The sequence below is a fragment of the Meles meles genome, chromosome 8, assembly GCF_922984935.1.
Source record: "Meles meles chromosome 8, mMelMel3.1 paternal haplotype, whole genome shotgun sequence".
Lineage (NCBI taxonomy): Eukaryota > Metazoa > Chordata > Mammalia > Carnivora > Mustelidae > Meles > Meles meles.
The window spans coordinates 115,702,890-115,725,810 of NC_060073.1; the positions used below are offsets into that span (position 1 = coordinate 115,702,890).

Genomic DNA, 22,921 nt, shown 5'->3' on the forward strand with positions numbered 1-22,921 from the left:
AATCTTCACAGCAAGCGCATGAGTGTCTTTTTTTGAGGTAAGAGGAGAGTGAAACTTTGATTAAATCACTTGACAAGGAGTCACAGCTAAATCAATGTGGGAGTCAGAATTCAAGTTTATACTCCAGAGTTAAGTCTGGCTGCCTGCAGTGAACTTATTTTATAAAGATACTTCATGTGGGGGAAGATAGCCAAAGAGTTTAAAAAATCAAAATGCTCACCCGCACCAGTCACTGGATGTTTAAGGAAAATAAGTATTTGGGCTGTTATTCTATGCTGTCTGGTCAGCCTCGTAACTGGCTTTATCGATCATTGTATTCCCTATAGAGGGATCAAAACAGTAAACACTATGTTTTGTGAAAGAAAAATACTCATTGAAGACAAATGACTTAATGGTTTTCCCAAAAGGAAAAACTTGAGTTGTGCCACAAGAATTACATTCCTCTGGCTCCAGTGGAGACAGCAGCATTAACACTGCCCTGTCACACACGCCAGCCAGAGTCCCCCAGCGGAACCGGAGGACCCGGGGATCTCAGCCTGCGCCAAATGTCAGCGCCATAACTAAGCTTTGAAATGCATTAGAGCAAAATACTTCTTCTTCCGTAAGGAACTTGCGAACCAGAAAATTGAAGTGATTTAACCAAGGTTATTGCTAATTTGCTCCTGTGTCCCCTGCACGGGGGGAGGGACGCTAAGATTTCAGAGCTCAGATTTACGTAGTTCACCTACCAGCCTCTTCTCCTGGGTCGTTTCTGTTACTCCCTTACCGTACTTTCTCTCCACAAAAATTAGTATTTTTGAGAAGCATGACTTTAGGGGAGGTTGTGAGGAATGTTTGCTATAAAATATTGTTCAAAAGACATAGGTGAAACTCTTGAGGAAAAGGAAGAAGTTTGCTGTCCTTTTTTAGCTTCTAAATATTTTCCTCATGCTGCCTTGCCTTTTTTGGGCCTGAAGTCATTAAAACTCTTTATATGTTTCCTTACACTTTATCTAGGCTAGCTCTACATCTGATTGGTTTAGGAGTATTTATTTTTAAAGATTTTATTTATTTATTTGACAGAGAGAGAGATCACAAGTAGGCAGAGAGGCAGGCGGGTGGGGGGAGCAGGCTCCCCGCTGAGCAGAGAGCCCGATGCAGGGCTCGATCCCAGGACCCCGAGATCATGACCTGAGCCGAAGGCAGAGGCTTTAATCCACTGAGCCACCCAGGCACCCCTGTTCAGGAGTATTTAAAATAGAGAACCTAGACCTCCTTAAAATTGATCACGGTCATGATTTTTTAAGTAAAGAAATCAACAGAGAATTGTCCATTTTTCAAAATAAATGTGCGTATGTTGTTTCTGCTCCGTCCCTTCCGTACAGACTGGCCAGTGTGAAGATGGGCTTGTTTTTAAGAAATAGTTTTGGTCAGAGAGAAGTGAAAAAATGTGAGGCAGTTATTTAATTGACAAGAGCTGACTACAGTTTTCTGTTCTGAAGTTCTTCTTTTAGACATGGGAAACTTTTGAGTGTTTGGTCTGTTAGATGGAGCTTCTAGGCCGGTAAAGGTCAGAGTTGACAGTGTGCACAGAATCCACTGGGGCTCAGTCGTCGTTAGCATCTTGGGGTTCACGAATTTAAGAGGCATTATTTGGACGTCCAAGTAGGAGATGCACGCAGCATGTGCTCGCTCCCAGAACCACCAGGCATGCAGACGATGGAAGCCAGAGGAAGCAGTTTGTCAATATTTAACTATGGGAGCTTGCAGAGAAAATGTGTCACAGCGTCCGAGTACAGAGAACATACGGGAAGACTATCCCGTTTTGACAACTTAACCTGAATTTCAGTGCCCATAAATTGATAATCCTATAGAATTGCCACAAAATCTGCAATTTCTAGTATCTGTAACCTTCAAATGCACACACATTTGGTGAGATCCTTCTCTTCTCACAGTGAGCTACATGGAGTGTTATTTCCAGAGCATGAATTACTGAATTTCAAGGGATTTCAGGCCATCTGGCTGACTGAATAACTATAGTTTCACCGGCCCTATCTTCCGACGGCAGCGGATCGCGGAGCAGTGAGGCACGAAGCTAAAATGCAGAGCAGACTGGCGTTTCCTCCGCTCAGTTGGAAAGAAGATGAATAGGAAAAATTCAAGACCTGTAGGACACTTAAAAAAAACACAAAGAATCTTCATCTATTCTTTGCCAGCGCTCGAAGGCGTAGTGTCCAAGGCCATTATAACAGAGTCCAAATACATTCCTTCTCAGAAAGATATTCAGATGACTAATTAGCAAAAAGAGACTTGTAATTTAACACAGATCGAGCGCCTGACTTATCAGTTACTTTTTCCGAAATAACAGTAAAACGATGGTAAGCATCTAAAAGAAGTACAGTCCTCTCCCAACATACACTTACAAGGACGGAAGGTGCGCACATGAGGGGTGTCTGACTTTGTACAAGAGGAGAGCACTGAGGTCTGAAAAAGGAAAAGTGAGGAGCAACCATATTCACTCAAATCTAAATATTGGTTGGTTACTCTTTCTCACACACACACTGAGAGAAAGGAGCTAGTTTCAGGATTAATCTACCAAGTGCAACATAAAACTGAGAGGGTTTCCGGAGTAAGAACAAGAAGTAGAAACCGTGCAGGTGTTTTAAGCAGGACTAGTTTTCATACGATGAATGATACGCTTACAGAATCAGTAGAGGAGGAAAAAGAGCAGATTCTAAACTGAGGATCCCTAAACGATGCCCCTAAGATATGGAACTGGCCGGTAGGCAAGCTCCAGCCCCTGAGGTTACCACTGGAGCCGGGGCCACAACCGTACCTGCCTCTGAATGTCAGGAAGCTGAGAGAGAGAGGTGCTATGTATCCATTCTAGTGATTTGGAAGTTAAGTGAGAAAGTCACCAATACTGGACCATTTTATGACACTCGGGAAACTACGACTAGAGACATCTTCTGCAAAATTCTAATCTTGACCGTGTTAATAGCTGCTAAAGGCAGATGGAGTCGACTTCACTTCTGCCGTGCAAATACTGGACAAGTACAGCTAAGAACCTAATAATCACACAGAAACAGTTGCCAGGAATTTGGGGAAGTACAGTTTTTCTTTTCTTTTCAAGCTGGGTAGTTATGTGCTTACCTGAAACTCCATTACTCAGAACAGGTGACTCTAGAAGGATATAAGAGGTCTGTGTTCCTTGAGATGTTAACCAAATGGCTCTAAATTTATGCAGGTGACTAGAGGGGATGAAATAAAAGTCCATATACTGAACAGTGAGATTTCTAGCTCATTTTCTCTGTGCTGCTTCCAGAATGCTAGAAACTAGGTGTAATGCAGTGGGCGTGATTGTAACATTAGTACTCGGACAAATTAGCCCAAAGGAAAGGCAGTAAATGTCTTTATATTCAGAGAGCATAATGACATGGTCAGGGAAACCTACAATTCCACACAATCTGGCTAAATTTATCATAAAGCTTCTGATCAGGTTTTAATGCCTCACAGTTAAATAGAAAGAGACTTCCACACATATTATTCATTTCTTGAATTCTTTTAACATGAAAGAAAGACCAAAATAAACAAGAAAACAGTAACTAACCAATAAACATCTGGAGAAGCAGAAACAATACAGAGAGAAACAAAGCCAAACATCAATAAAAAGATGATTAGTATTATCATGGGTTTCATATGCTAATTAAGAGCACAGCAGAGTAAAAAAGAAATAATCATTTACCATGAGTGAGCTCTGGAAATTAAAAATGTGATATATGAACTTCTAAAACTCTGTAGAAGAACGAGAAGACAATACTGAAGGCCAGCCCGCAGCGAGTGGAGAGCAGACCAGAGAGAAGGGAAAAGAAATGGAAGACTCAGTACCAAGTTCAGTATCTGACTGAGCAGAAATCCAGAGAAAGAAATCATCAGAGAATTAACAAATTTTCCAGACCTAAAAGCTATAACTTTCTATATTAAAAAGATTCCGCTAGGGGTCATTTTAATGATTAAAAAAGGTGCCCTGAGGGGCGCTGTGGACCAGGATGGAGATGCAGGGAGACTCCACTGCCCTCCCCCATGGGTGCCCCAGACCTACATCCACCTCCTCTGTCTTCCTCCGGGAGAACTGAGGGCTGACCGAACAGCATCTGCACGACGAGGGTCAGACTACCTAGGCGAATGGCAAGAGGAACAGAGACAAGGTAATGAAGGGACTGCCCAACCCCCAGCACAAACTGCAGTGGGGAGAAACAGGACCGGAGAAGGTGACCTGGAATATAAAGGATGCAGAACCCGGCCCAGGCCCCTGCCATATGGTGGAGGGGCTGGTGAGGGCCACTGTTTGCCTTCCGGCTCCTACCAGATGGCACGGACACGACGGAGTCTGGGTGTCACAGCCAGTCTGCGGCCGCGGTGGGAGCGGGATCCCTAGCCCACTACAGCCGCAGCGATCCGGAGGCACAGGGAAAAAAAGACGTGGTTTCGAAGAACGCCTGGAGTATAAGGGATCCAGCCCTAGAGCACTGCCAAACGGGGGGGGGGGGGGGGGGGGGGGGGGCAGCGGCTGGCACTCTCTCCAGGTGGAAGGGGCCGGCAGGTCCATAGCTCCCCTCCCTATCCCCTTACACACCTTGACGGCAAAGGCAGGAGCACTGTCTGGGCCTTCTTGCCAGCTGCCACTGCGGTGACTCCTCTGCATCAAGCCCACGCTAGCCTCACCTGTTCTCCCTAGGCTCCCGCGTATGGCGGCAACAGACGCCCCGCTCAGCGCTCACTGTAGGTCCAGCCGCCTCACTGAGGTGGCAGATGCGAAGTGGCCATAACGTTCCAGGTCTGCACCACTTCGGCTCCCAGCGGAGTACCCCAGAGTCCCTCCTCATGCCTGTTTCGGCTCCAGCCAGCAGGCCAGAGGGCCTCTGCATGGAGTGGCCCAGGCGCTTCCCTCCCACACACCTGCCTCTGATCCACCCGCTCCACCAGGGCAGCCCTGTGCAAGGCACTCAGGGAACCACCGTTACACACTTGTCCTGGCTCCAGCTAGCCCACCAGGGGGGCCCCGGTACAGGGCACTCCAGGACTCTGGCCTTGTATGCACTTCTGCTCCACCCGTCTTCCTAGGGGCCTTCTGCCTAAAGAGCCCCAGGTCCTCCCCGAGCAGTGACCACTTCTGCTGTCCTGCCAGATTGCCCTTTGTGCAGAGAGCCCTAGGCGCTCGCCAGCCTGCATCCGCTTCAGCTCCAGCCGCTCCTGTAGGGTGGCCCCAACTCAGAATGCCCTGGAACTCCCAGGCCGTGACAGCTACAGTTCCCACCAGGTCGCCAAAGTCCCCAGGCACACACTGTGTACACAGGAGATGACCGTAGAAAGATCATTCCTTCAGGTTTAGAAGTAGGTTTTCAGCCTGATTCAAGAACCAAACACAGAAAGTCCAGAAAAATGGAGAGAGGAATGTGCTCCAAATGAAACAATAAGGCAAAATCTCAGAAAAGTAAATGAAGTGGAGATAAGCCATCTACCTGATAAGGAGTTCCCAGTGATGTTCATAAAGATGCTCACTGGACTGGAGAGAAGAGTGGATAAACTCCATGAGAACAACAAAGAAAATATAAAAAAGAGCCGGAATTGACAAATAAAATAACTGAAATACAAAACAGACCAGAAAGAATGAGTAGCATTATTAGAGGATGCAGAAAAATGGATCAGCATCTGGAAGACAGGTAACTGAAAAGCACCCAAGCTGAACAGCAAAAAGGAAAAAGAACTTTTAAAATATGAGGAAAGGTAAGGATCTTTTAAAGTCAAAAAACATTTGCATTAGAGGGGGTCACAAAAAGAAGAGAAAGGAGCAAAACACTATTTGATAAAATAATAGCAGAAAACTTAGCTAATTTACATCCAGGTTTAGGAAGCACAGAGAGTTCTGAACAAGATGAACCAAGGAAGTTCATCTTGGACCCATCATGGCCCCATCATGGACCAAAGGAGGACAACACCATGAAACAATCATTAAAATGTCACAGATTACTAAAGACAGAAAAGCAACAGTTACGGACTGTGAAAACTTTAGAAGCCCGTCATCTGATTTTTCAGCAGAATCTCTGCACGCTGGAAGGAAGGGGCAGGATATCGTCACAGGCGCTGCAGGGGAACACCCTGCGACCGGCAGTGTGACGCACAGCGAGATGATCATTCAGAGTGAAAGAGAAATGAAGAGTTTCCCAGGGAAACAAAAATTAAAGGACCTACTCACTAAACATGCCTTGCAGAAATATTAAAGGGACTTACTAAATTGGAAACAAAAACGCCATATTCTGAACACAAAGAATTGCAGTCATTTATAAAACTAGGATGAAGGTTAAAAATGAAAGTAGTAAAATCAGTTCCATTGAAAATTAGTTAACGGGACTCAACAAAATAAGATGTAAAATACAACATGTACATGAAATGTGGAGTCAGGTAGAAAAAAATGAAGTTCTTTCAGAATATGTTCAAACTTGACTGACCATCAGCTTAATATGGACTGTTGTACATATAGGAAGGATGTTCTATATGACCTCGTGGTAACCACAAAGCAAAAACCTACAGGAGATACAAAAAAGAGCCAAGCATAATACTGAAGAAGCCATGACTCACAAGGAAAGAGAAGGAACAACAACAACCAGAAAACAAGTAACAAAAAGCCAGGAAGTGCACACATACCGTTAGTTTAAATGTAAATGGTCTAAATACTCCCATCAGAACGCAGAGGATGACAGAACAGATGAAAACAGAAGACCCATCCATCCGCTGCCTACAACAGACTCACTTCCGACTGAAAGACTTATAGACTGAAAGCGAAGGGACGGTAAAGGAATTTAAAGCAAATGCAAGTGGAAAAAAGCTTAGGAAGCAAAACTTCCATCAGACAAAATAGACTTTAAACAAAGACTGTGACAAGAGACAAAGGAGGGTACCACATAATGATAAAGGGGTCAACCGTGTAAGGGGATAAAACAATTGTAAATATCTATGCAGCCAGTGTTGGAGCACAAGATACATAAAGCAAATATTAACAGACATAGCAGAGGAATTGCATAATGCTGTAATAGTAGGAGATTTTAATCCCCCGCTTACGTCAGTGGATACAGCATCCAGAGAATCACAGAGGAAACAGCGTCTTTGAATGACACATTAGATCAGATGGACTGAACATATATCCAGAAAAATTGATCCAAAACCAACAGAATATACACTCTTTTCAAGTGCCCATGGACCATTCCAGAAGATAGGCCACATGTTGGATGATAAAAGAACTCTCAGTAAATTTAAGAATCGTATTAGGCACCTTTTCTGACCATAACCATGGGAAACTAGAAATCAGTTCTAAGAAAAAACTGGAAAAAGGCCTACATGTGGACATTATGAAGCAACCAATGTGTCAGCTAAAAACCAAAGAGGAAATTAAAAAAAAAAAATACAAGGAGGGAAATGAAAATACACGGTCCAAAATCTTTGGGGTGAAGTCCAAGCAGTTCTAACAGGGAAATTAATAGTGATACAGGCCTACCTCGAGAAACAAGAAAAATCTCAAATAATCTAAGCTTATACCTAAAGAACTTTAGAAAGAATAAACAGAGCCCAAAGTCCATAGAAGAAAGTAGATAAAAGACCAGAGTGGAAATAAGAGAAATCGAGACTAAAAAGCAATAGAAAAGATCCATGAAAAGAGGAGTTGGTTCTTTGAGAAGGCAAAATTATCAAAATTAATAAAGTTTCAGCTAACATCCTCAAGAAAAAAAGGGAGAGGAACCAAATAAATCCAAAAATGCATAAATGAACCTTTATCACAGACCTACAAAGGATCGTAAGAGTACTATGAAAAACTATATGCTAACAAACTGGATAATTTCAAAGAAATAGATAGATTTCTGGGAGCATGCAATCTTCCAAATGGAATCAGGAAAAAACAGAAAATCCGAATAGACCAATAGCTACTAACAAAATTGAAATGGTAATTAAAGAACTACCAAAAAACTGAAGTCCAGGACCAGATCTGTTCTCAGGTGAGTTCTACGCAGTACTCAAGAACAATTCGTACCAATTCTCTTCAGCTAGTCCAAAAAAAAATGTAAGACAAAATCTTCCAGACACATTTTATGAGGCCTGCAAAACCAGAAGAGGACACCACAAAAAGAAAAAAAAGGGGGGGGGGGGAGGGAGAATTATAGGCCAATATCCCTGAAGAAGATAGATGCAAAAATCCTGAACAAAATGCTGCATCCAGCAATACAGTAAGAGGATCGTTCACCACAACCAGACTAGGCTTATTCTGGGGGGCAAGGATGATTTAGTATCTGCAAATCAACCAATATACTATGGTAATGAAATGAGTAAAGATCATATGCTCATCCCAGTCGCTGCAGAAAAATCACTTGACAAAATGCAACATCCTTTCAAGACAAAAGCTCTCAAAAAAGTGGATTTTTAGAGGGAACATATCTAATAAGGCCATGTATAACACACACACAAGTAACATTTACTCAGTGGTGAAAACCCCAGAGCCTTTCCTCTAAGACAAAGATGTCCATTCTCACCACCTTTCTCAACATTGCACTGGAAGTTCTAGTCACAGCAGTTAGACAAGAAATAGAAGGATCCACATGGGTAAGGAAGGAGCAAAACTGTCAGTAGTTGCTGATGGTATGAGATATGGAAAACCCTAAAGACACCACCAAAAAAGTGTTGGAGGTAATAAATAATGTTGTAAGATCCAAAACTGAGATTTCAGTTGTATTTTTATACCCTAATAATGAAGTTGCGGAAAGACAAATTAAGAAAACAGTTCCATTTACACTGAAACCAAAAAGAATAAGATACATAGGAATAAGTGGCACCAAGGAGTTTAAGACCTGTACCCAACAATGATAAGAGATCAATGAAAGTCATTGCAAAGGACACAAAGGAATGGCAAGACTTACAATGCTTAGGGATTGGAAGAATAAATATTGTCGAAATGTCACTACAGAAAGCGAGCTATAGACTCAGTTGATGTCTGTAGAAATACCAACAGCATTTTCCAAATAACTAGGCAATAACTCTAAAATTTGTACGGAACCACAAAACGCTCTGATTAGCCAAAGCAGTTCTGAGAACAACAAAGCTGGAGTTATCACAATCGCAGATTTCAAGATACACCACAAGCTACACCAATCAAAACTATATGGTAGTGGCACAAAAGAGACACACAGATCAAGAGAAGCGAGTAGAGAGCCTAGAAATAAATCCACACTTACACGGTCAATTAATGTACAGTATATAACGGAGAAAAGATCATCTCTTCAACAAACTCTGTTAGGAAAACAGAACAGCTGCACACAAAAGAAGGAGACTAGACTTTCTTACACCAGGCACAAGAATAAAAGCAGAGTGGAATGGAGACCTCAATGTGAGACCTGAAACCATAAAACATTCCGATGAAAACACAGGCAGCAATCTCTCTGACATCAGCTTGAGCAACATTTTTTCTAGATTGTCTCTTTGAGCAAAGGAAACCAAAATAAACTATTGGGACTGCTCCAAAATAAAAACTTTTTGCACAGCAAAGAAACCATCAACAAAACAACAGGCAGCCTGCTGAATGAGAGAAGGCATTTGCAAATGATATGTCTGATAAAGCATTAATATCCAAAATATAGACAGAACTCAACACCAGAAAACAGTCTTACTAAAAACTGTGCAGAAGATCTGACTTTTTTAAAGGAAAGACACACAGAGAGCCAACAGACATGAGAAGATGCTGAACATCCCTAATAGCGCAGAAAATGCAAATCAGAGCCATGAGTTTCCGCCTTCCACCTGTCTGAAGAGCTAGTGTTGCAAAGAGAAGAAATAACGAGAGCTGACGAGGACGTGGACACGAAAGATCTTTCATGCACTGTTGATGGGGATGTAAATGGTGCAGCCGCTGTGGAAAGCAGTGTGGAGCTTCCTCAAAAAGTTCCAGTTAGAGGGCACCTGGGTGGCTCAGTGGGTTAAGCCTCTGCCTTCGGCTCAGGTCATGATCTCAGGGTCCTGGGATCGAGTCCCGCATCGGGCTCTCTGCTCAGCAGGAAGCCTGCTTCCCCCTCTCTCTGCCTGCCTCTCTGCCTACTTGTGATCTCTCTGTCAAATAAATAAATAAAATCTTTAAAAAAAAAAAAAAGTTCCAGTTAGAAATACTGTATGGTCCAGTAATTCCTCTACTGGGTATTTACCCAAAGAAAACTCCTATAGTTCTGCATTATTTACAGTAACCAAGTTACGGAAGCACCCTAAGTATCCACAGATGAATGGTGAAGAATGTGTGTATGTGTGTGTGTGTGAGAGAGAGAGAGAGAGAGAGAGAGACTCAGCGATACAACAGAATGCCATCTTGCCATTTGCAACAACATGAGTGAACCTAGAGGGTATTCTGCTAAGTGAAGTCACTCAGAGAAAGACAAATACCATAGGATTTCACTTATGTGTGGAATCAAAAAATGAATAAAGATGAAAAGCAGAAACAGATGCATATGGGGCGCCTGGGTGGCTCAGTGGGTTAAAGCCTCTGCCTTCGGCTCAGGTCGTGATCCCAGGATCCTGGGATCGAGCCCCACATCCGGCTCTCTGCTCAGCAGGGAGCCTGCTTCCTCCTCTCTCTCTTCTCTCTGCCTGCCTCTCTGCCTACTTGTGATCTGTCTGTCAAAAAAAAAAAGAAAAGGAAACAGATGCATAAATACAGAAAACCATCTGGTGGTTGCCACAGAGGAGGGAGTTTGGCAAAAAGGGGTAGAGGGGAGTGGGAGGTTCAGACCTCCACTAATGGAGTAAGTCAGGGCAGTAAAAGGTACAGTATAGGGAACATGGTCAATGGCACGGGAATAGCCTTCTTGGGGGACAGATGGTAGCCCACACCTGTGGGAAACAAGCCTGACAGGTAGAGCTGTCCAAACGCTGGCTGTACCCCTGAAACTAATGGCGTATTGTGTGTCAACTATACTTCAGTTAAAAAGGCAGAAAAAGATATATTCAGATATATTGTCATTAATTTTCCTAATACCAGAGACAAAAAGAGGATGAGACAGACTAAGAGACATCGGAGGAAAAAAGTCATATCCACTGGAATAGAAAACAGAATGACATCTGGATTTCTAGCAGCAAATTCTGAGGGAGAATAATAATTTGCAGACAAGAACTTAATGCCTAATGAAAGCAATCAAGCTGAAGTGATCCAAAGACATTTCAGGCATCCAGAATCTTTACAAGGTCACTTTCCAGGTATTCCTTCCAGCCCTGAGCTCTGAAAGGTGCAAAATATACTACTTTATGTTGCCTCGGTCTTGAGGCATCTTTTGGTAATACAGTAATTAGCAGCCAAGTCAGTGAGCCTTCTGGTGGGTCGCGTTCTGGGTGGTCACTGTCCGAGAGCTCTGTCCATCACATGGGCCTTTTTGGTTGTCGAAACTAAGATTTTCCAATCGCTCGTGATGACGTCATACCGGCAGGTCTGAGAGGACCGCGTATACTAGCTGGTTCCGATTGGAGGCTGCAGCTAGCTGTGTTAATTTCAGCAAGGTTCGCTGTGTCTAGGGAGTTGTCCATGGTGTCTACTCGCTGAGCAAAGACTGAATGAAGGCGACGGGAACGGCATGATTGGTTATCTTCCCTAATTCTGTAGTCTAGAGCAGTACGGGAAATGCACATAGCAAATGGCCAAGAAGACCACCCTATTCACAATGAAATTAATGTATGTACTTTGGTACAACTATATAGAAGTGTATAGAAGAATGAAAGACTGAATTCTGACCTTACCCTATGGAGGACCAAGCTGTACTTTATACAAGCCAACTTAAGTATGATCTGCAGCAGATAATAAATCCTAGAATAAGTTGCCTGAAATGCCACTGTTATAATTCCACTACCTTTTTAAAGCTCAGAGCCCGGTGTTAAAAATGCAAATTACATTTAGGTCATTTGTACCTCAGTGTGAGTAAGTTTCAGATCCCCTTACAGACAGAGAGAGGATAGAGCACAGAGCTTAGTGCAAACGGGCAGAAGTGGGCTTGCAGATAAGAACTGTGTGAGTCAGAAATGGGCTTCATTTCTGTAGCAGTGAGGGTGCAGGTCCATGGACCTCCAAAGTATTAAGCTCCCCGCACATGCTGGGGGCGCCATCCAGGGATCCAAAGCAGCAGTGAATTCTCATCATGAAAATCAGTTGGTAGGAAAAACTTTGTTGAGAGGAGGAATAGTGACAAGCAGGTGAGCCAGGATTTGTGTGGCTGCCAAATGCTTATTAGACATGTTGCCCAAACTCCCAGTTTGTGTATCAACCAGCTGGGGATTAATTTAGATTTGTGTAGAATCTAAGCTTCCCTATTGGTCCTGACTTGCTGAAGAAAGAGCTTTAGAGCCAGCCCAGGGACTTAGACTTAATAAAGCATTTCAGAGGGGATCAGAGGTTCTGGGGTGATCAGGGTATAAATTCCTAATCCCTGTATACACATTTGATCATTTATTCAGTCCCACGACTCATCACCACCAGGCAGGCTGTGTGAAACGTTTCCCCTGACCTCCTGCACAGCCGCACCAGGAGCTCATTCGGATCAGCCTCTCAGAAATTGTCTGAATGTCGCATTTGAGTGTGCATTTACACAGAGGCTGCTAAACCCCGGATATCACGGAAGCTTGGATCAATTTACCCTTAGGTGCTCTCATTTATATTATTCAAATTGAAAACTGCATTTAGTTTATTAATACCAAAATGGTTAGCTGGGAAAGAATCAAGCCCCATAGGAGCTGCTGTCTTTGTCATTTTAGCAGAGTCAACAGGAGACGTATTGGAAATGTCAAGAGATCAACTCGTTGTGAAGAGTTAACTACCAAAGTGCAGCAAATTCTTTGGGAGTCCTGGCATCCGAAGCAGCTGGGGCCCCCGTCTTTCCGGTCTTGTATGAGTACGAACGGAGACGTCTGCTAGTGCTCGTCCTCACTGTCTGAACATCTCAATCACAGCCAAATATAAAGACCTTTGTGAGTCAGATACAGCATGAGAAAAAATGGCTTAACATATAAGGGGAGAAGAGTGCGTCTCATGTAGAGCCCTACCTAATTCTTGGGCCTCTAAGGAGGCTTGTTAGAAAGGTTGGGGTTTTGCTTTATTTTACCACGGGGAAGAGTGAGCTTTATTGCTCTGCTTCTTGACTTTTGTACTGAGACCCACTGTCCTCATTTCTGCATTGACCCCACAGAATTTACTCCTTTGGATTTTATCCTATGTTTTCCCATACGCCGCCTGGCCATGCTGCTGATTTGTTCCCGTCAGTATTTCGTGCCCTTTTAGTTCTGTATTAACTTGTTCGCGCACCCCCCTCCCCCCCCCATTCGGAGGACTCTTAGAGCGTGTCACCAGCACTCAGCACGTTTGTTGACTGACATCATTGCCACCGCATCTCACATGGATGACCGTTCTGTTTGAGCTAAGGAAAATTATTGTGGGATTCAGTGCTAAATTTAGCTCTTGTTTAGGAAACTCTACATTTTACGATTGATTATATATTCCACATAAGGAAAGCTGACATCCGTAAAGAGAGAACAAACAGTACCAACGACTTTCATTCTGATTGTCATTAATGCCTCACCTACATCTCAGTTTTGTGAAAGAAAGTGATCGTAGTGTAGTCTTACTATTTTTGGCAGGGCTGAGCTTGACTCGGAGTTACCAAATCCCATTCTAGTCCCAATGTCCTCGCTGTCCACTGCTCCTATGAGCAAATCACTCTGATTCTGGACTTCTCCCCTTCATAAATTTGTCCGAGAAGGGCATGATTAGATTCGTGGATAGGGGTGTATGGATGAAATAATTCTGAAATATCAGCGCCTCGTTTCTTTATATTCCAAGTTAGTGCAATCATTGTAGAATACTTTCAAAGAAATGGTCAATTAGAGCTTGAAACAAAAACCCTTGATAAAGAAAAATGGCACAGCTCCCATTCATAAACATAAATATGGTTCGCTCCTACTGTAAGAAGTCTTAGTGCTACCAACTGTCGTTTTCGGATGTTCTTATGAAGACTCAAAGAGTTCTGCCCTTTCTGGTGTGAAGGGAGTAGTGACACTGTGTTTCCACACGCCCCTCGCTCGCCTCGCCCTCCCCTCGCCCTCCCGCCTTTCTCACTCGGCCTTCTCTCCGCGGCTCCCCCCCCACCCCCGACCCCTGCTCACACACAACTCGCAACTGCTGTGAACGTCCACATGTCTCGGGAAAAAGGGCAAAGGGGATGATGGGTTTGGCTCCGCTGTGCCTTCCAAATAAAAGCCTAAACATTTAGTTTAGGATTTCAAAACCTCATCCTACCCTTCTCTGTCCCCTTCATGCTCGCTTTCTTCCCCCCTGTAATGCTACCAAATGGCTGGACACGTGCCGACACAGACCGTAGATTTCTGGATTACTACAGGCTTTTGTTTGCTTTTCAGTCTTTGTTTTCTGCCTCTTTAATTCCTTATTTCTACCGCTCTTGACAAGCATGGCGTTCTGTTCAACAGTGTGTGTCCAAGAACACGTACGTAGGAGCTTGTTCTTGGCCAGTGAGAAGCAGCCCGTAGAGCGGCTGAATTAGGGCGGATTGCTGGGCCACATTTTTAGGTCTGGGAATCAAACGTACGTGTCATGGACCTGGACAAGATTAAGTCTCTAGCGTTAGTGTTTCTAGAAAGAGTCTTTACGTGTGACTAGAAGGGAAGAGTCATGCTATCTGACCATAAATGCTGGAGCTCACGAAAGACAAATTGCTAGAAACCAGTCGCCAGGTACGGCAGACACTCCGAGGCGTGAGTGTTGTCTGTGATGCTCCGTGACTGAGTGTCTGAGGTCTCCGACAGGCAGGAGACACCTTTAAAGCCTGTGGAGAGTCTACAGAACATAAAAAGTGTGCTTCAGAATTTAGTTAGGTTTTAAAAACAGAAAGGTTAAATACTACATGTTCAGATAAATATTTCATTATTCGGTTTCCTTCATTCTTTGTTTAGGGAAAAAATCAAACTTGAGAAAAAATTTAACTGGCCCTGCTTATTTTGGTGGTGGTGGTTATTATAATAACATGAAGGTATCTTTCCCGAGAAACACTTCCTAGCATCTGGAGCCCTGCCGAGGCCACATCTGCTCGAAGAAATAGGAGTGTTAACTTGAGCCTTGTCATTGATATGACTCCTGAGTCTTTAAATTTTCTGTCCGTTCATTCTCATCGGCCCAGTCTATTTGATTCACACTGTCCGTATTTTCTCCTTAGATTATTAAAACGGGAAGAAAGTTTCACATTCATCCCTCGGTCCCGTGAAGAGCTTCCAGATAACTTTCCAAAGGAAATCCCTGGGATCTGCTATTTCCTGGAGGTAAGGACTGGTCCTAAGCAGCCAAAGCCTTCTCTTTCCTCCTCGAGGATAAAAAAAGTTTCCTACAACATTGGCACCATGTTCCTCCGGGAGACAAGCCTCTGAGACCTACTCCACAGCAAAGACTCCTCCAAAAAGCACAAGCCCAGAACATGGGTCACGGCGGGAGAACAGAACGAGATGGCTTTTCTTCCACTACTTGCCTGAGAACAAGCAGCGGAATTTCTGTGCTATGTTAGGCAATAATCCTAGAAAAAGGTGGATAATGACTGTCAGTTAAAAAAAAAAATGGAAGGGGGGTAATGAGATGTGTCCATCCATGTGAGTGTTTTTTGGTCATATATAATATATATAATATATATATACACACACACATACACATATATATCTATATTTTAAGTGGGGGCCCCCTTTCAAAACTAATAAATAGATTCTGTGTTTCTTGTTTGTCACACATACAGGTATCTTTCCCCATTTATCTAGGTCACTTTTGAGAGCCAGTTTTGAGGATACAGTCCTCTGTTCAGTGAGTTGGTATGTGAGGACTATTTTCTAATATTGTTTTTCTGAACAGACATTTCATACACATCATGGCAGTGTGGTCGTCTTCCCAGCAGGAAGAACTCTAACTCAGCAAAATATTTTAGGGATCTTACCTATTTTTCTACATCTCTCTTCTCCTAGATAATGACATTTCACAGGACATTCCCCCATTTTCCGGATCTGCTACCGGGTAGCCGCTGTCTTCTGTAACCGTCCGTCACCCACTCATCCGGTAGAGCGCCACTCATTGAGACAGATTAGTGCTTGGACTGAGCATACGTAGAACCAGGGACTTCAGATGCCGAGAAAGCACTGTCTGTCTGCTTAGTGAATATATCTTTTAGATTGAATTAATGTAGCATGGAATCCAGAGGAAATAGCATTTCCCAATAAGAGATTCATCTGTAACTAGGATTACAGAAAAGTCTTGTTGCCATCTTCTGACAAATGTCAGATAAAACAAAATGCTTTGCTGCACTGGACCCTTTTCAACGTAGCACTCGCAACATCGGCACCTTGCACGCCGTCCTCAGCTGCATTCCAACAAACACACCCCGTTCCATGGCTTGGGCTCTTCCCCCACCCTGCCCACTCCGCCCGCCGGATGCCTCCGCGGGGCTACCTGCCCCTCTGCGAGAAAACTGCCAGATGCTGGCATTAGGGAGAAAGAGGCTGTAGGCTGTTTTGCCAAGAACGTTATTTCTTCTTGCAAAATAAGGGGTGGGGGGATCCCTGTGTTTTATGGCTTTGAGATTAAAAAAAAATAACAGGAATTCTTTTCTTCTGCAGTTTGACTGATGTGGCTCTTAAATTCAGTGAATCACCTTCAGACCTACCGAAGTCGGTCTGTCCTCCAGGCCCCGTCATTGCCAGAGTGACAGACAGGCTTCTGTCACATGTGGTACTAAAATGAAGATCTGTTCTCGCTAATTAGCACTGCATGAAAATATTATCACAGGCTCCCCCTGAAATCAGGAGCACAGTAAATCCAGAGTGTTCCTATTTTGGATCTAATATAAAACCCAAGTTTCTACTGAGGTTAATGAACTGGAAATCGATGTGTTTCCCTGAAACCTTGGGATGGCTGTTTTCCTCCAAACGGCGTCCTCACTGAGAGCTTATGTCTGCTGAACGTGACCGAGCGACTTCTCTGGGCAGGCATGGGGGCTGCGTTCGGATTCATTTATGCCGCAACTCAGCTACGGAGCGTATCAATAATGTCCGGGGTCGCCTGGGAGGCTGACTAGTGCTTTTAAGTTCTCTAAGTGTGTAGCTGGAACACATTTACAGACACGCAGAGCATGTGTTCTAATAGTGACCTCTTCTACGGCTGCTGAACTGCTGTCCCCCCAGGCTCATGAGGACGCTAGTGCCGCACGTGTTGTGGAGACGGGAGCTAGACCCTGAGCGCTGAAGCCTTGCCTGCCTCCCTCATCCTTGGGTCTAGGTCTCTGTTTTTAACAACACGGGGGGCCAGAAGGCCAGTGTGTTTATTTGAGGGGAGTTTTATAGACTGGGGACAGGGTGCTCTTATGGGTAATTACAAAGGAATTTCTTCAGGGGACTGGGAAATGAACCCACTTCCTTCTCAGGGAAGAAGGGGGAGGTTCCCAGTTACTGTGAACGGAACAGGCTGGGCACACCTCAGTCCTCGTGCTGAAGACAGACGACACTTCAGCTGTGTGCTCTGTTTCCAGCCCAGGAACATGGGGAGAGAACCAAGCTTCCCTGAAGTAATTTATGCTTATTCTGCATAGGAACTTAGAGCTTATTATGATAAACTCAATCAATGTTTCGGTGGTAAGCAATGTGTTTCATAACCATAAGACTACAAGGGACTTCCAGTAATCATCCGACCTATTCCTCTGCTTTTTGTGAGGCTTTGTCTAAGCAACTATTCTAGATATATGATCTTTCTCTCTAGACTTAAGAATATCTGGGGGAAGCATATTTTTAAAACATCACTGAAAACCCACTTCATTATCCAGTCATTGGTAATAGGGCCCAAGACACGAATTGCATATACATTCAGTTTGTCGAAAGAATAACCAACTCTTTTCGTTGCTGTGGCTCTGCTTAGACAAGAAGTAGCCACGTACGCCGTCACGAATGTCACCATGAAAAACACACCAAAGACCTGTTGTGTATCAGAGGCTGTAGACTACACTTTTCAAACAATGTAATCTAAATATGTCTCCGAAGCTATAGTGTGAGACAACAGTCTAGTCTGTTGCCATTCTGCCAACCTACTACTGTTGATTATTAGTTACACTGTTGCTATGTGATTGCAAGTTACCGCAGACAATGGCTTTTCGTGCTAGCTGCGCTCCTAGAAGTTAGGAGCTGTGAAAAACGATTACATTATTTGTCCTACATAATACAGTCTACATATCCTCCATTTAGGAATTGTCACTGCAACATTGGGTCATAGTTAGTATTTCATCTAATATCTGTACAGTATTCCTACCTAAAAGTTATTGCAAACATCATACATTTTAGTGTGGCAGATGAAAAAGGATGTAAATGGATGTCCTATTAGAAATTAAGTGGTATTAAATTAGGGAAATGGCTTTAACCCACTCTGAAGGGTTACATTAAGATACAATTCAGCACTTACAGCTCCCGTGTTTAGTATTTTTTGAGGCAACTAATCTGAAGTCACTTTATGACTAGGCATTAGTATGAGAGATTCACATCGGCATCAGTGTTATTTTGATAGAAACAAAGTCATTTGGAAATAAATCAGTTACCCAACAAAGTCACACACCCCCATGTGTCCCTCCAGATAGCACACAGTATGCGCCTCGGGGACCATAATAAATAAGTCACGTTAGCCATAATGAAAAGAATACTTCTCGATGCCTGTAGAACACGTGTCGTTGGGGAAGAAGATAAAGCTTCTATGTAACAGGTGACCAAACTGTCTAAAACCTGCCTCGATATGCATCTCTTCTACTTTAAATTATTTTGGATTTCCCTTTTAATATATGACCCTGTGGAGTCCATGAGCCGTGCCCTGGCATGGCTCTGATTCAACGCTTCAGAGGGGATTTCTCATGGCCCCACACTTGGTTCTCTTGCCCAGGGGATAACAGTAGCAAGAGACATGGCGTTCTGTTGTTCAAGTACAAAGTGCACCTCTCCAGGACACACAGAGTAAGGCAAGGCAACAACTTAGACAAAACCTCATTCACAAGTGCAGCCAGGCTTTCAGTTTTGCAAAGCGCGCCAAAGATTTCCAGCAATAAAGCCAAATTAAGTTGACTGATACATACAAAGGGCAATGCCGCAGGGTTTGGAAAACCACCAAGCTCTGTGTTTTGTACAGAAATATTGCGACCAATTGAAATCACGCATTTGAGTTGTGAGATATCAAGAAGGATCTCAAGATCGAGACTGTCATTAAATACATTCGCTGAAGTCCCCCTGGCATCCTGCTTGCTGAGGGCAGGTGTTGCGGATCATTAGGGCAGAGAAGAAAACTTGCACCCGTAGCTTTCTGTCTTTCACGCATTTTGAGCACTACTGAGCTCTCGCCCAGGCCCTGTCTGCTCCTCGCCGTCAGTGGAAACCCTCTCACTCAAACCTCCTCAGCAAACACTAGCCTCTCCGCACCTCCGAACCTCACATGGCCACAGCGAGCATGGCTGATGCCTGTCGCAGACAGACAGGGACACCACCCAACCCCAGGCCCGAGTGACAGCGCCCCTCGGAAGGGAACTAACCATTCCCAGCTGTGCGGGGGCCTGTTACCATCTGCAGCCTTTCCCTGTGCTTTTTCTCCCCAAAACACTCCGACTCCAAGCACTTGGTGTAACTTTACCAAAAATTCATTCAGAAGGAATTACATATGACCCTGAAGAGGCTCTGGGCGACAACAGAGGCCTTGTAGCCGACAATACCTAGAAACCCAAGTCTAAGAACCAAGAACCAATCAATTGCAACCTAGGTATTATTAGGTTAGAGGTCCTCAGCTACAAAAATCGTGTTATTTCTGTAAGTGTATCCTACCAGAAACAGCGGGGAAAACATGGTGCATGAGACACTGAGTAACGAGAATTTAACCTCTGACCTCCTGCACGCCAGTCCCTGATGGGCGGCTCTCGGGTGCATACGCTCCATTCGCAAGCAGCTGATCTCCTGTCTGCAAAAACGGTGTTGCCGTGACGGAACTAGCTTTCTGTTTCACGCGTCCTCCGGCCCCAGCGCTGGACTCGGTCTGAGGCCCCCGAGGTGGTGAAGTACAGACACTGATACTATGCGCAGATGAACAGGAATCTGGTCAGAATATACCGAGATAGTGTGCAAAATTCCTCCCTCACACTTGAAACCTAACTATTGTCCTGCCGCTCTTCTGCTTCCTTCCTTTGTTCCTTTCTTCCTTTCATGAAGAAAAAAAGCCAGTGATAGTCAATCTCACGCTGTAAAACAGTTCGTTTTATAAAGTAACAAATCCTCGTTGTGGGGGGAGGTCGGGATGTGCGCGTGTGTGCTGTAAGTAGATACTACGTGATTAAAAGGAGGGACATCTTGGAAGGACCTGGAATGTCAGGAAGTAAAGTTTGCATTTGTATTCCCAATACGTCGTGACCGGAACACGACTTCCGTCGAGGGCTTCACTGCATTCCTCCCCTTAGTGAGAAATGCTCCCGTCCAGTGGTTCAGCTCCTCAGAGTGGCAGGATCCGGCTGCCTGTGGACGAGGTACCCAGGAAGCCTTCGGAAATGCAAACTACCGAGCTCCACGCCTGCCCAGGTTTAGACTCAGTGGGTAGCAGGTGTGGCTTAGGCATTGTATTTTTAGAAAACCACTCTAGGTAATGAGAATAGAAAGCCAGATTGGGGCGTTGCTGAAGAGTTCAAATAACCGAATCATCAGGAATAAATGCAAGTTGACTAAGAGAGTCGTGTATTATTTCATCTGTAGTTATTTTGGAAAGCTAAGTGTTTTGGGCTTTGTAGCATTATTTCTTTCACAAGTCTTAATTTTAGCTTTGGTCTTCAATTTACAGTCTGCTTTTGGAGCAGGAGACTTCAAACTTATTAGAACCAGAAGTCAGCACCAATAAGCATGAGGGAGGAATATTGCTCACTATAGGGCTATCAGGCACAGTGGACCAGGTCCCGCTTTCTGAGTTACCGCCGGAGCTGTCCGTATCCCACCGGACTTGCCGATCTGCCCCACCAGGCTACAAACTACACACTTTTGGACACAGCCTGATTTCTGAATGATCAGATTTTATGTTGTCAAGAAATCACCAGCTTAATACTTAGTCTCACTCTGTACTTTTCACATTGAATTGCACACTCATCTAAAAATGATTTCCTAGCAATACTTTCAAACAACCTTTCAAGCAATAATGTAAGCCATGGTATGAGGCTGTATGAAACCTGTACTTCTGTGCACTTTGTGGAACCTTTAGGGAAATAGAGGCATATTTTATACAAGCAATAATATAGCGGGTGTGGACTTCCAAAAGATATTCGCAACTCAAGCAGAATGAGCGGCAGCAAGTGATAACTTGGATAAAAACTACCTGCACAAACAACATGGTTCATGCATCTCAGAAGCCATTCCTTTGGACACATGCTATGAAGTCACAGACTCCCACCACGCTCTTTCTGTTGTATAGTTTTTAAAATACCTGTCATAAATATGATTTCTCTTCCTCTGTGAAGAGATCTGTGTATGTAATGTTGCCCAGGCTTTCGGATCTGTGTAGAATTTCACAGTGAGGAGTATTTAAGGATGGACCCACGAGTAAAGGTACAGCATAGGTTGGATGAGTTGACTGAGAATGTAGGCTTTGCAGAAATACGGATGGACCTTGGGACAAGTTAATTCAACTCTTGGTAAGGTCTTAGAAGATGAAAGAGTAAAGATAAGATGAACACTTTGCTCATTGCTACTGTTTTCTATGATGGCAAATACTTGGAAAGTAGAATAGCGTCTTGGCTCCTGAATAAGACTGGTTGGCTATCATCTGAGGTATAATGAATACACATCTGAAAATGATTCTGTAGCCATATTGAAAATAATCTGCCCTTCTCAACTCTTGGTGAAAGTACTAAAGCTTCTATATTTCAAAATGAGTCACTCACATTTTTTGTGTCGACATGTATTTTAAACAAATGTGGAATAGTCCATAATAATCAGTCCTTTAATAGTCAAATTACTCCTCTATCATTTAGCATAATGGATTACAGCTCAAGGCAGGTGGTAAACTCATGTTCCGGTGAGGAACTTCTAAACACCAGGTTGTTATTTAGCAAAGTCATATAAACTTAGGATTCCCCATTCCTAAACCTCTGAATAGGCTTACAGCCCCTATTACTGCCTCCCCTCACCGGGTAAACTCTCTTCTAGTCGTGAATCTGAATACAGTTGGATTTGTATTTGCTGCTACGTTACCTTCCTGGTAACCACTGCAAAACTTAAGGTAGCATCCTTTTGCTCGCACTTTGGAAAGTCCCCCTGTAAAAATCCAACAGGATCTTGATTCCCTGAGAAAGTTTTTTTGATAATTATCTTTTTGCATATTATTGGAGACTTAATTCTTAATAAACATACTTTTCATTGTTAATGAACAGAAAATACTTAATTTGAACCTATTATAGTGACTCTTTTGATGCACAATTTAAAAATAAAGGAATCAGTTAATATTCAGCCTTCTTCTGTAGCCTTTTCACTATCTGGAGATAAAGAGAGGAGTCTCCTAAATATATTTTTACTGTGGTCTATTAAATGTAATTAAATAGGAGGACCATAATGCATTAATTGGGGTAATATCAGAAATGTACAAGATTGCTTTCCACCGCCCCACTTTTTATTTAAAGACGAGCCTCCTCTTTTTCTGCCCAGCAGACACACATCAGACCCGGGACCAGGGACAGACGGAGACGGTGGGGGTGGGCAAGAGCTTTAGCAGAGACGGAGCAAAAAGATTTAATTTTCTTCTGCAGGAAGGTAGAGATGCTCTTAAAGGAGAGGCAGTTTCCACAGCGGA

The 22,921-nt window shown here is 43.6% G+C and overlaps 1 protein-coding gene across 3 annotated transcripts in view; it reads left to right on the top strand.

Moving 5' to 3' along the window:
• GUCY1A2 (guanylate cyclase 1 soluble subunit alpha 2) overlaps nt 1-20,816 on the top strand; it is a 297,534-nt gene extending 276,718 nt beyond the window's left edge. Inside the window, exons 8-9 of one of the 3 annotated variants that reach the window (XM_046015026.1) lie at nt 15,270-15,372; nt 16,057-20,816. In XM_046015026.1, the coding sequence (XP_045870982.1) occupies nt 15,270-15,372; nt 16,057-16,125 (172 nt within the window). In that variant the 3' untranslated portion in view covers nt 16,126-20,816. Of the gene's footprint in view, nt 1-15,269 lie in introns of all 3 variants that reach the window. The other 2 variants (XM_046015027.1, XM_046015025.1) reach the window with 2 other exon arrangements.
• Nucleotides 20,817-22,921: the final 2,105 nt, after the last annotated feature.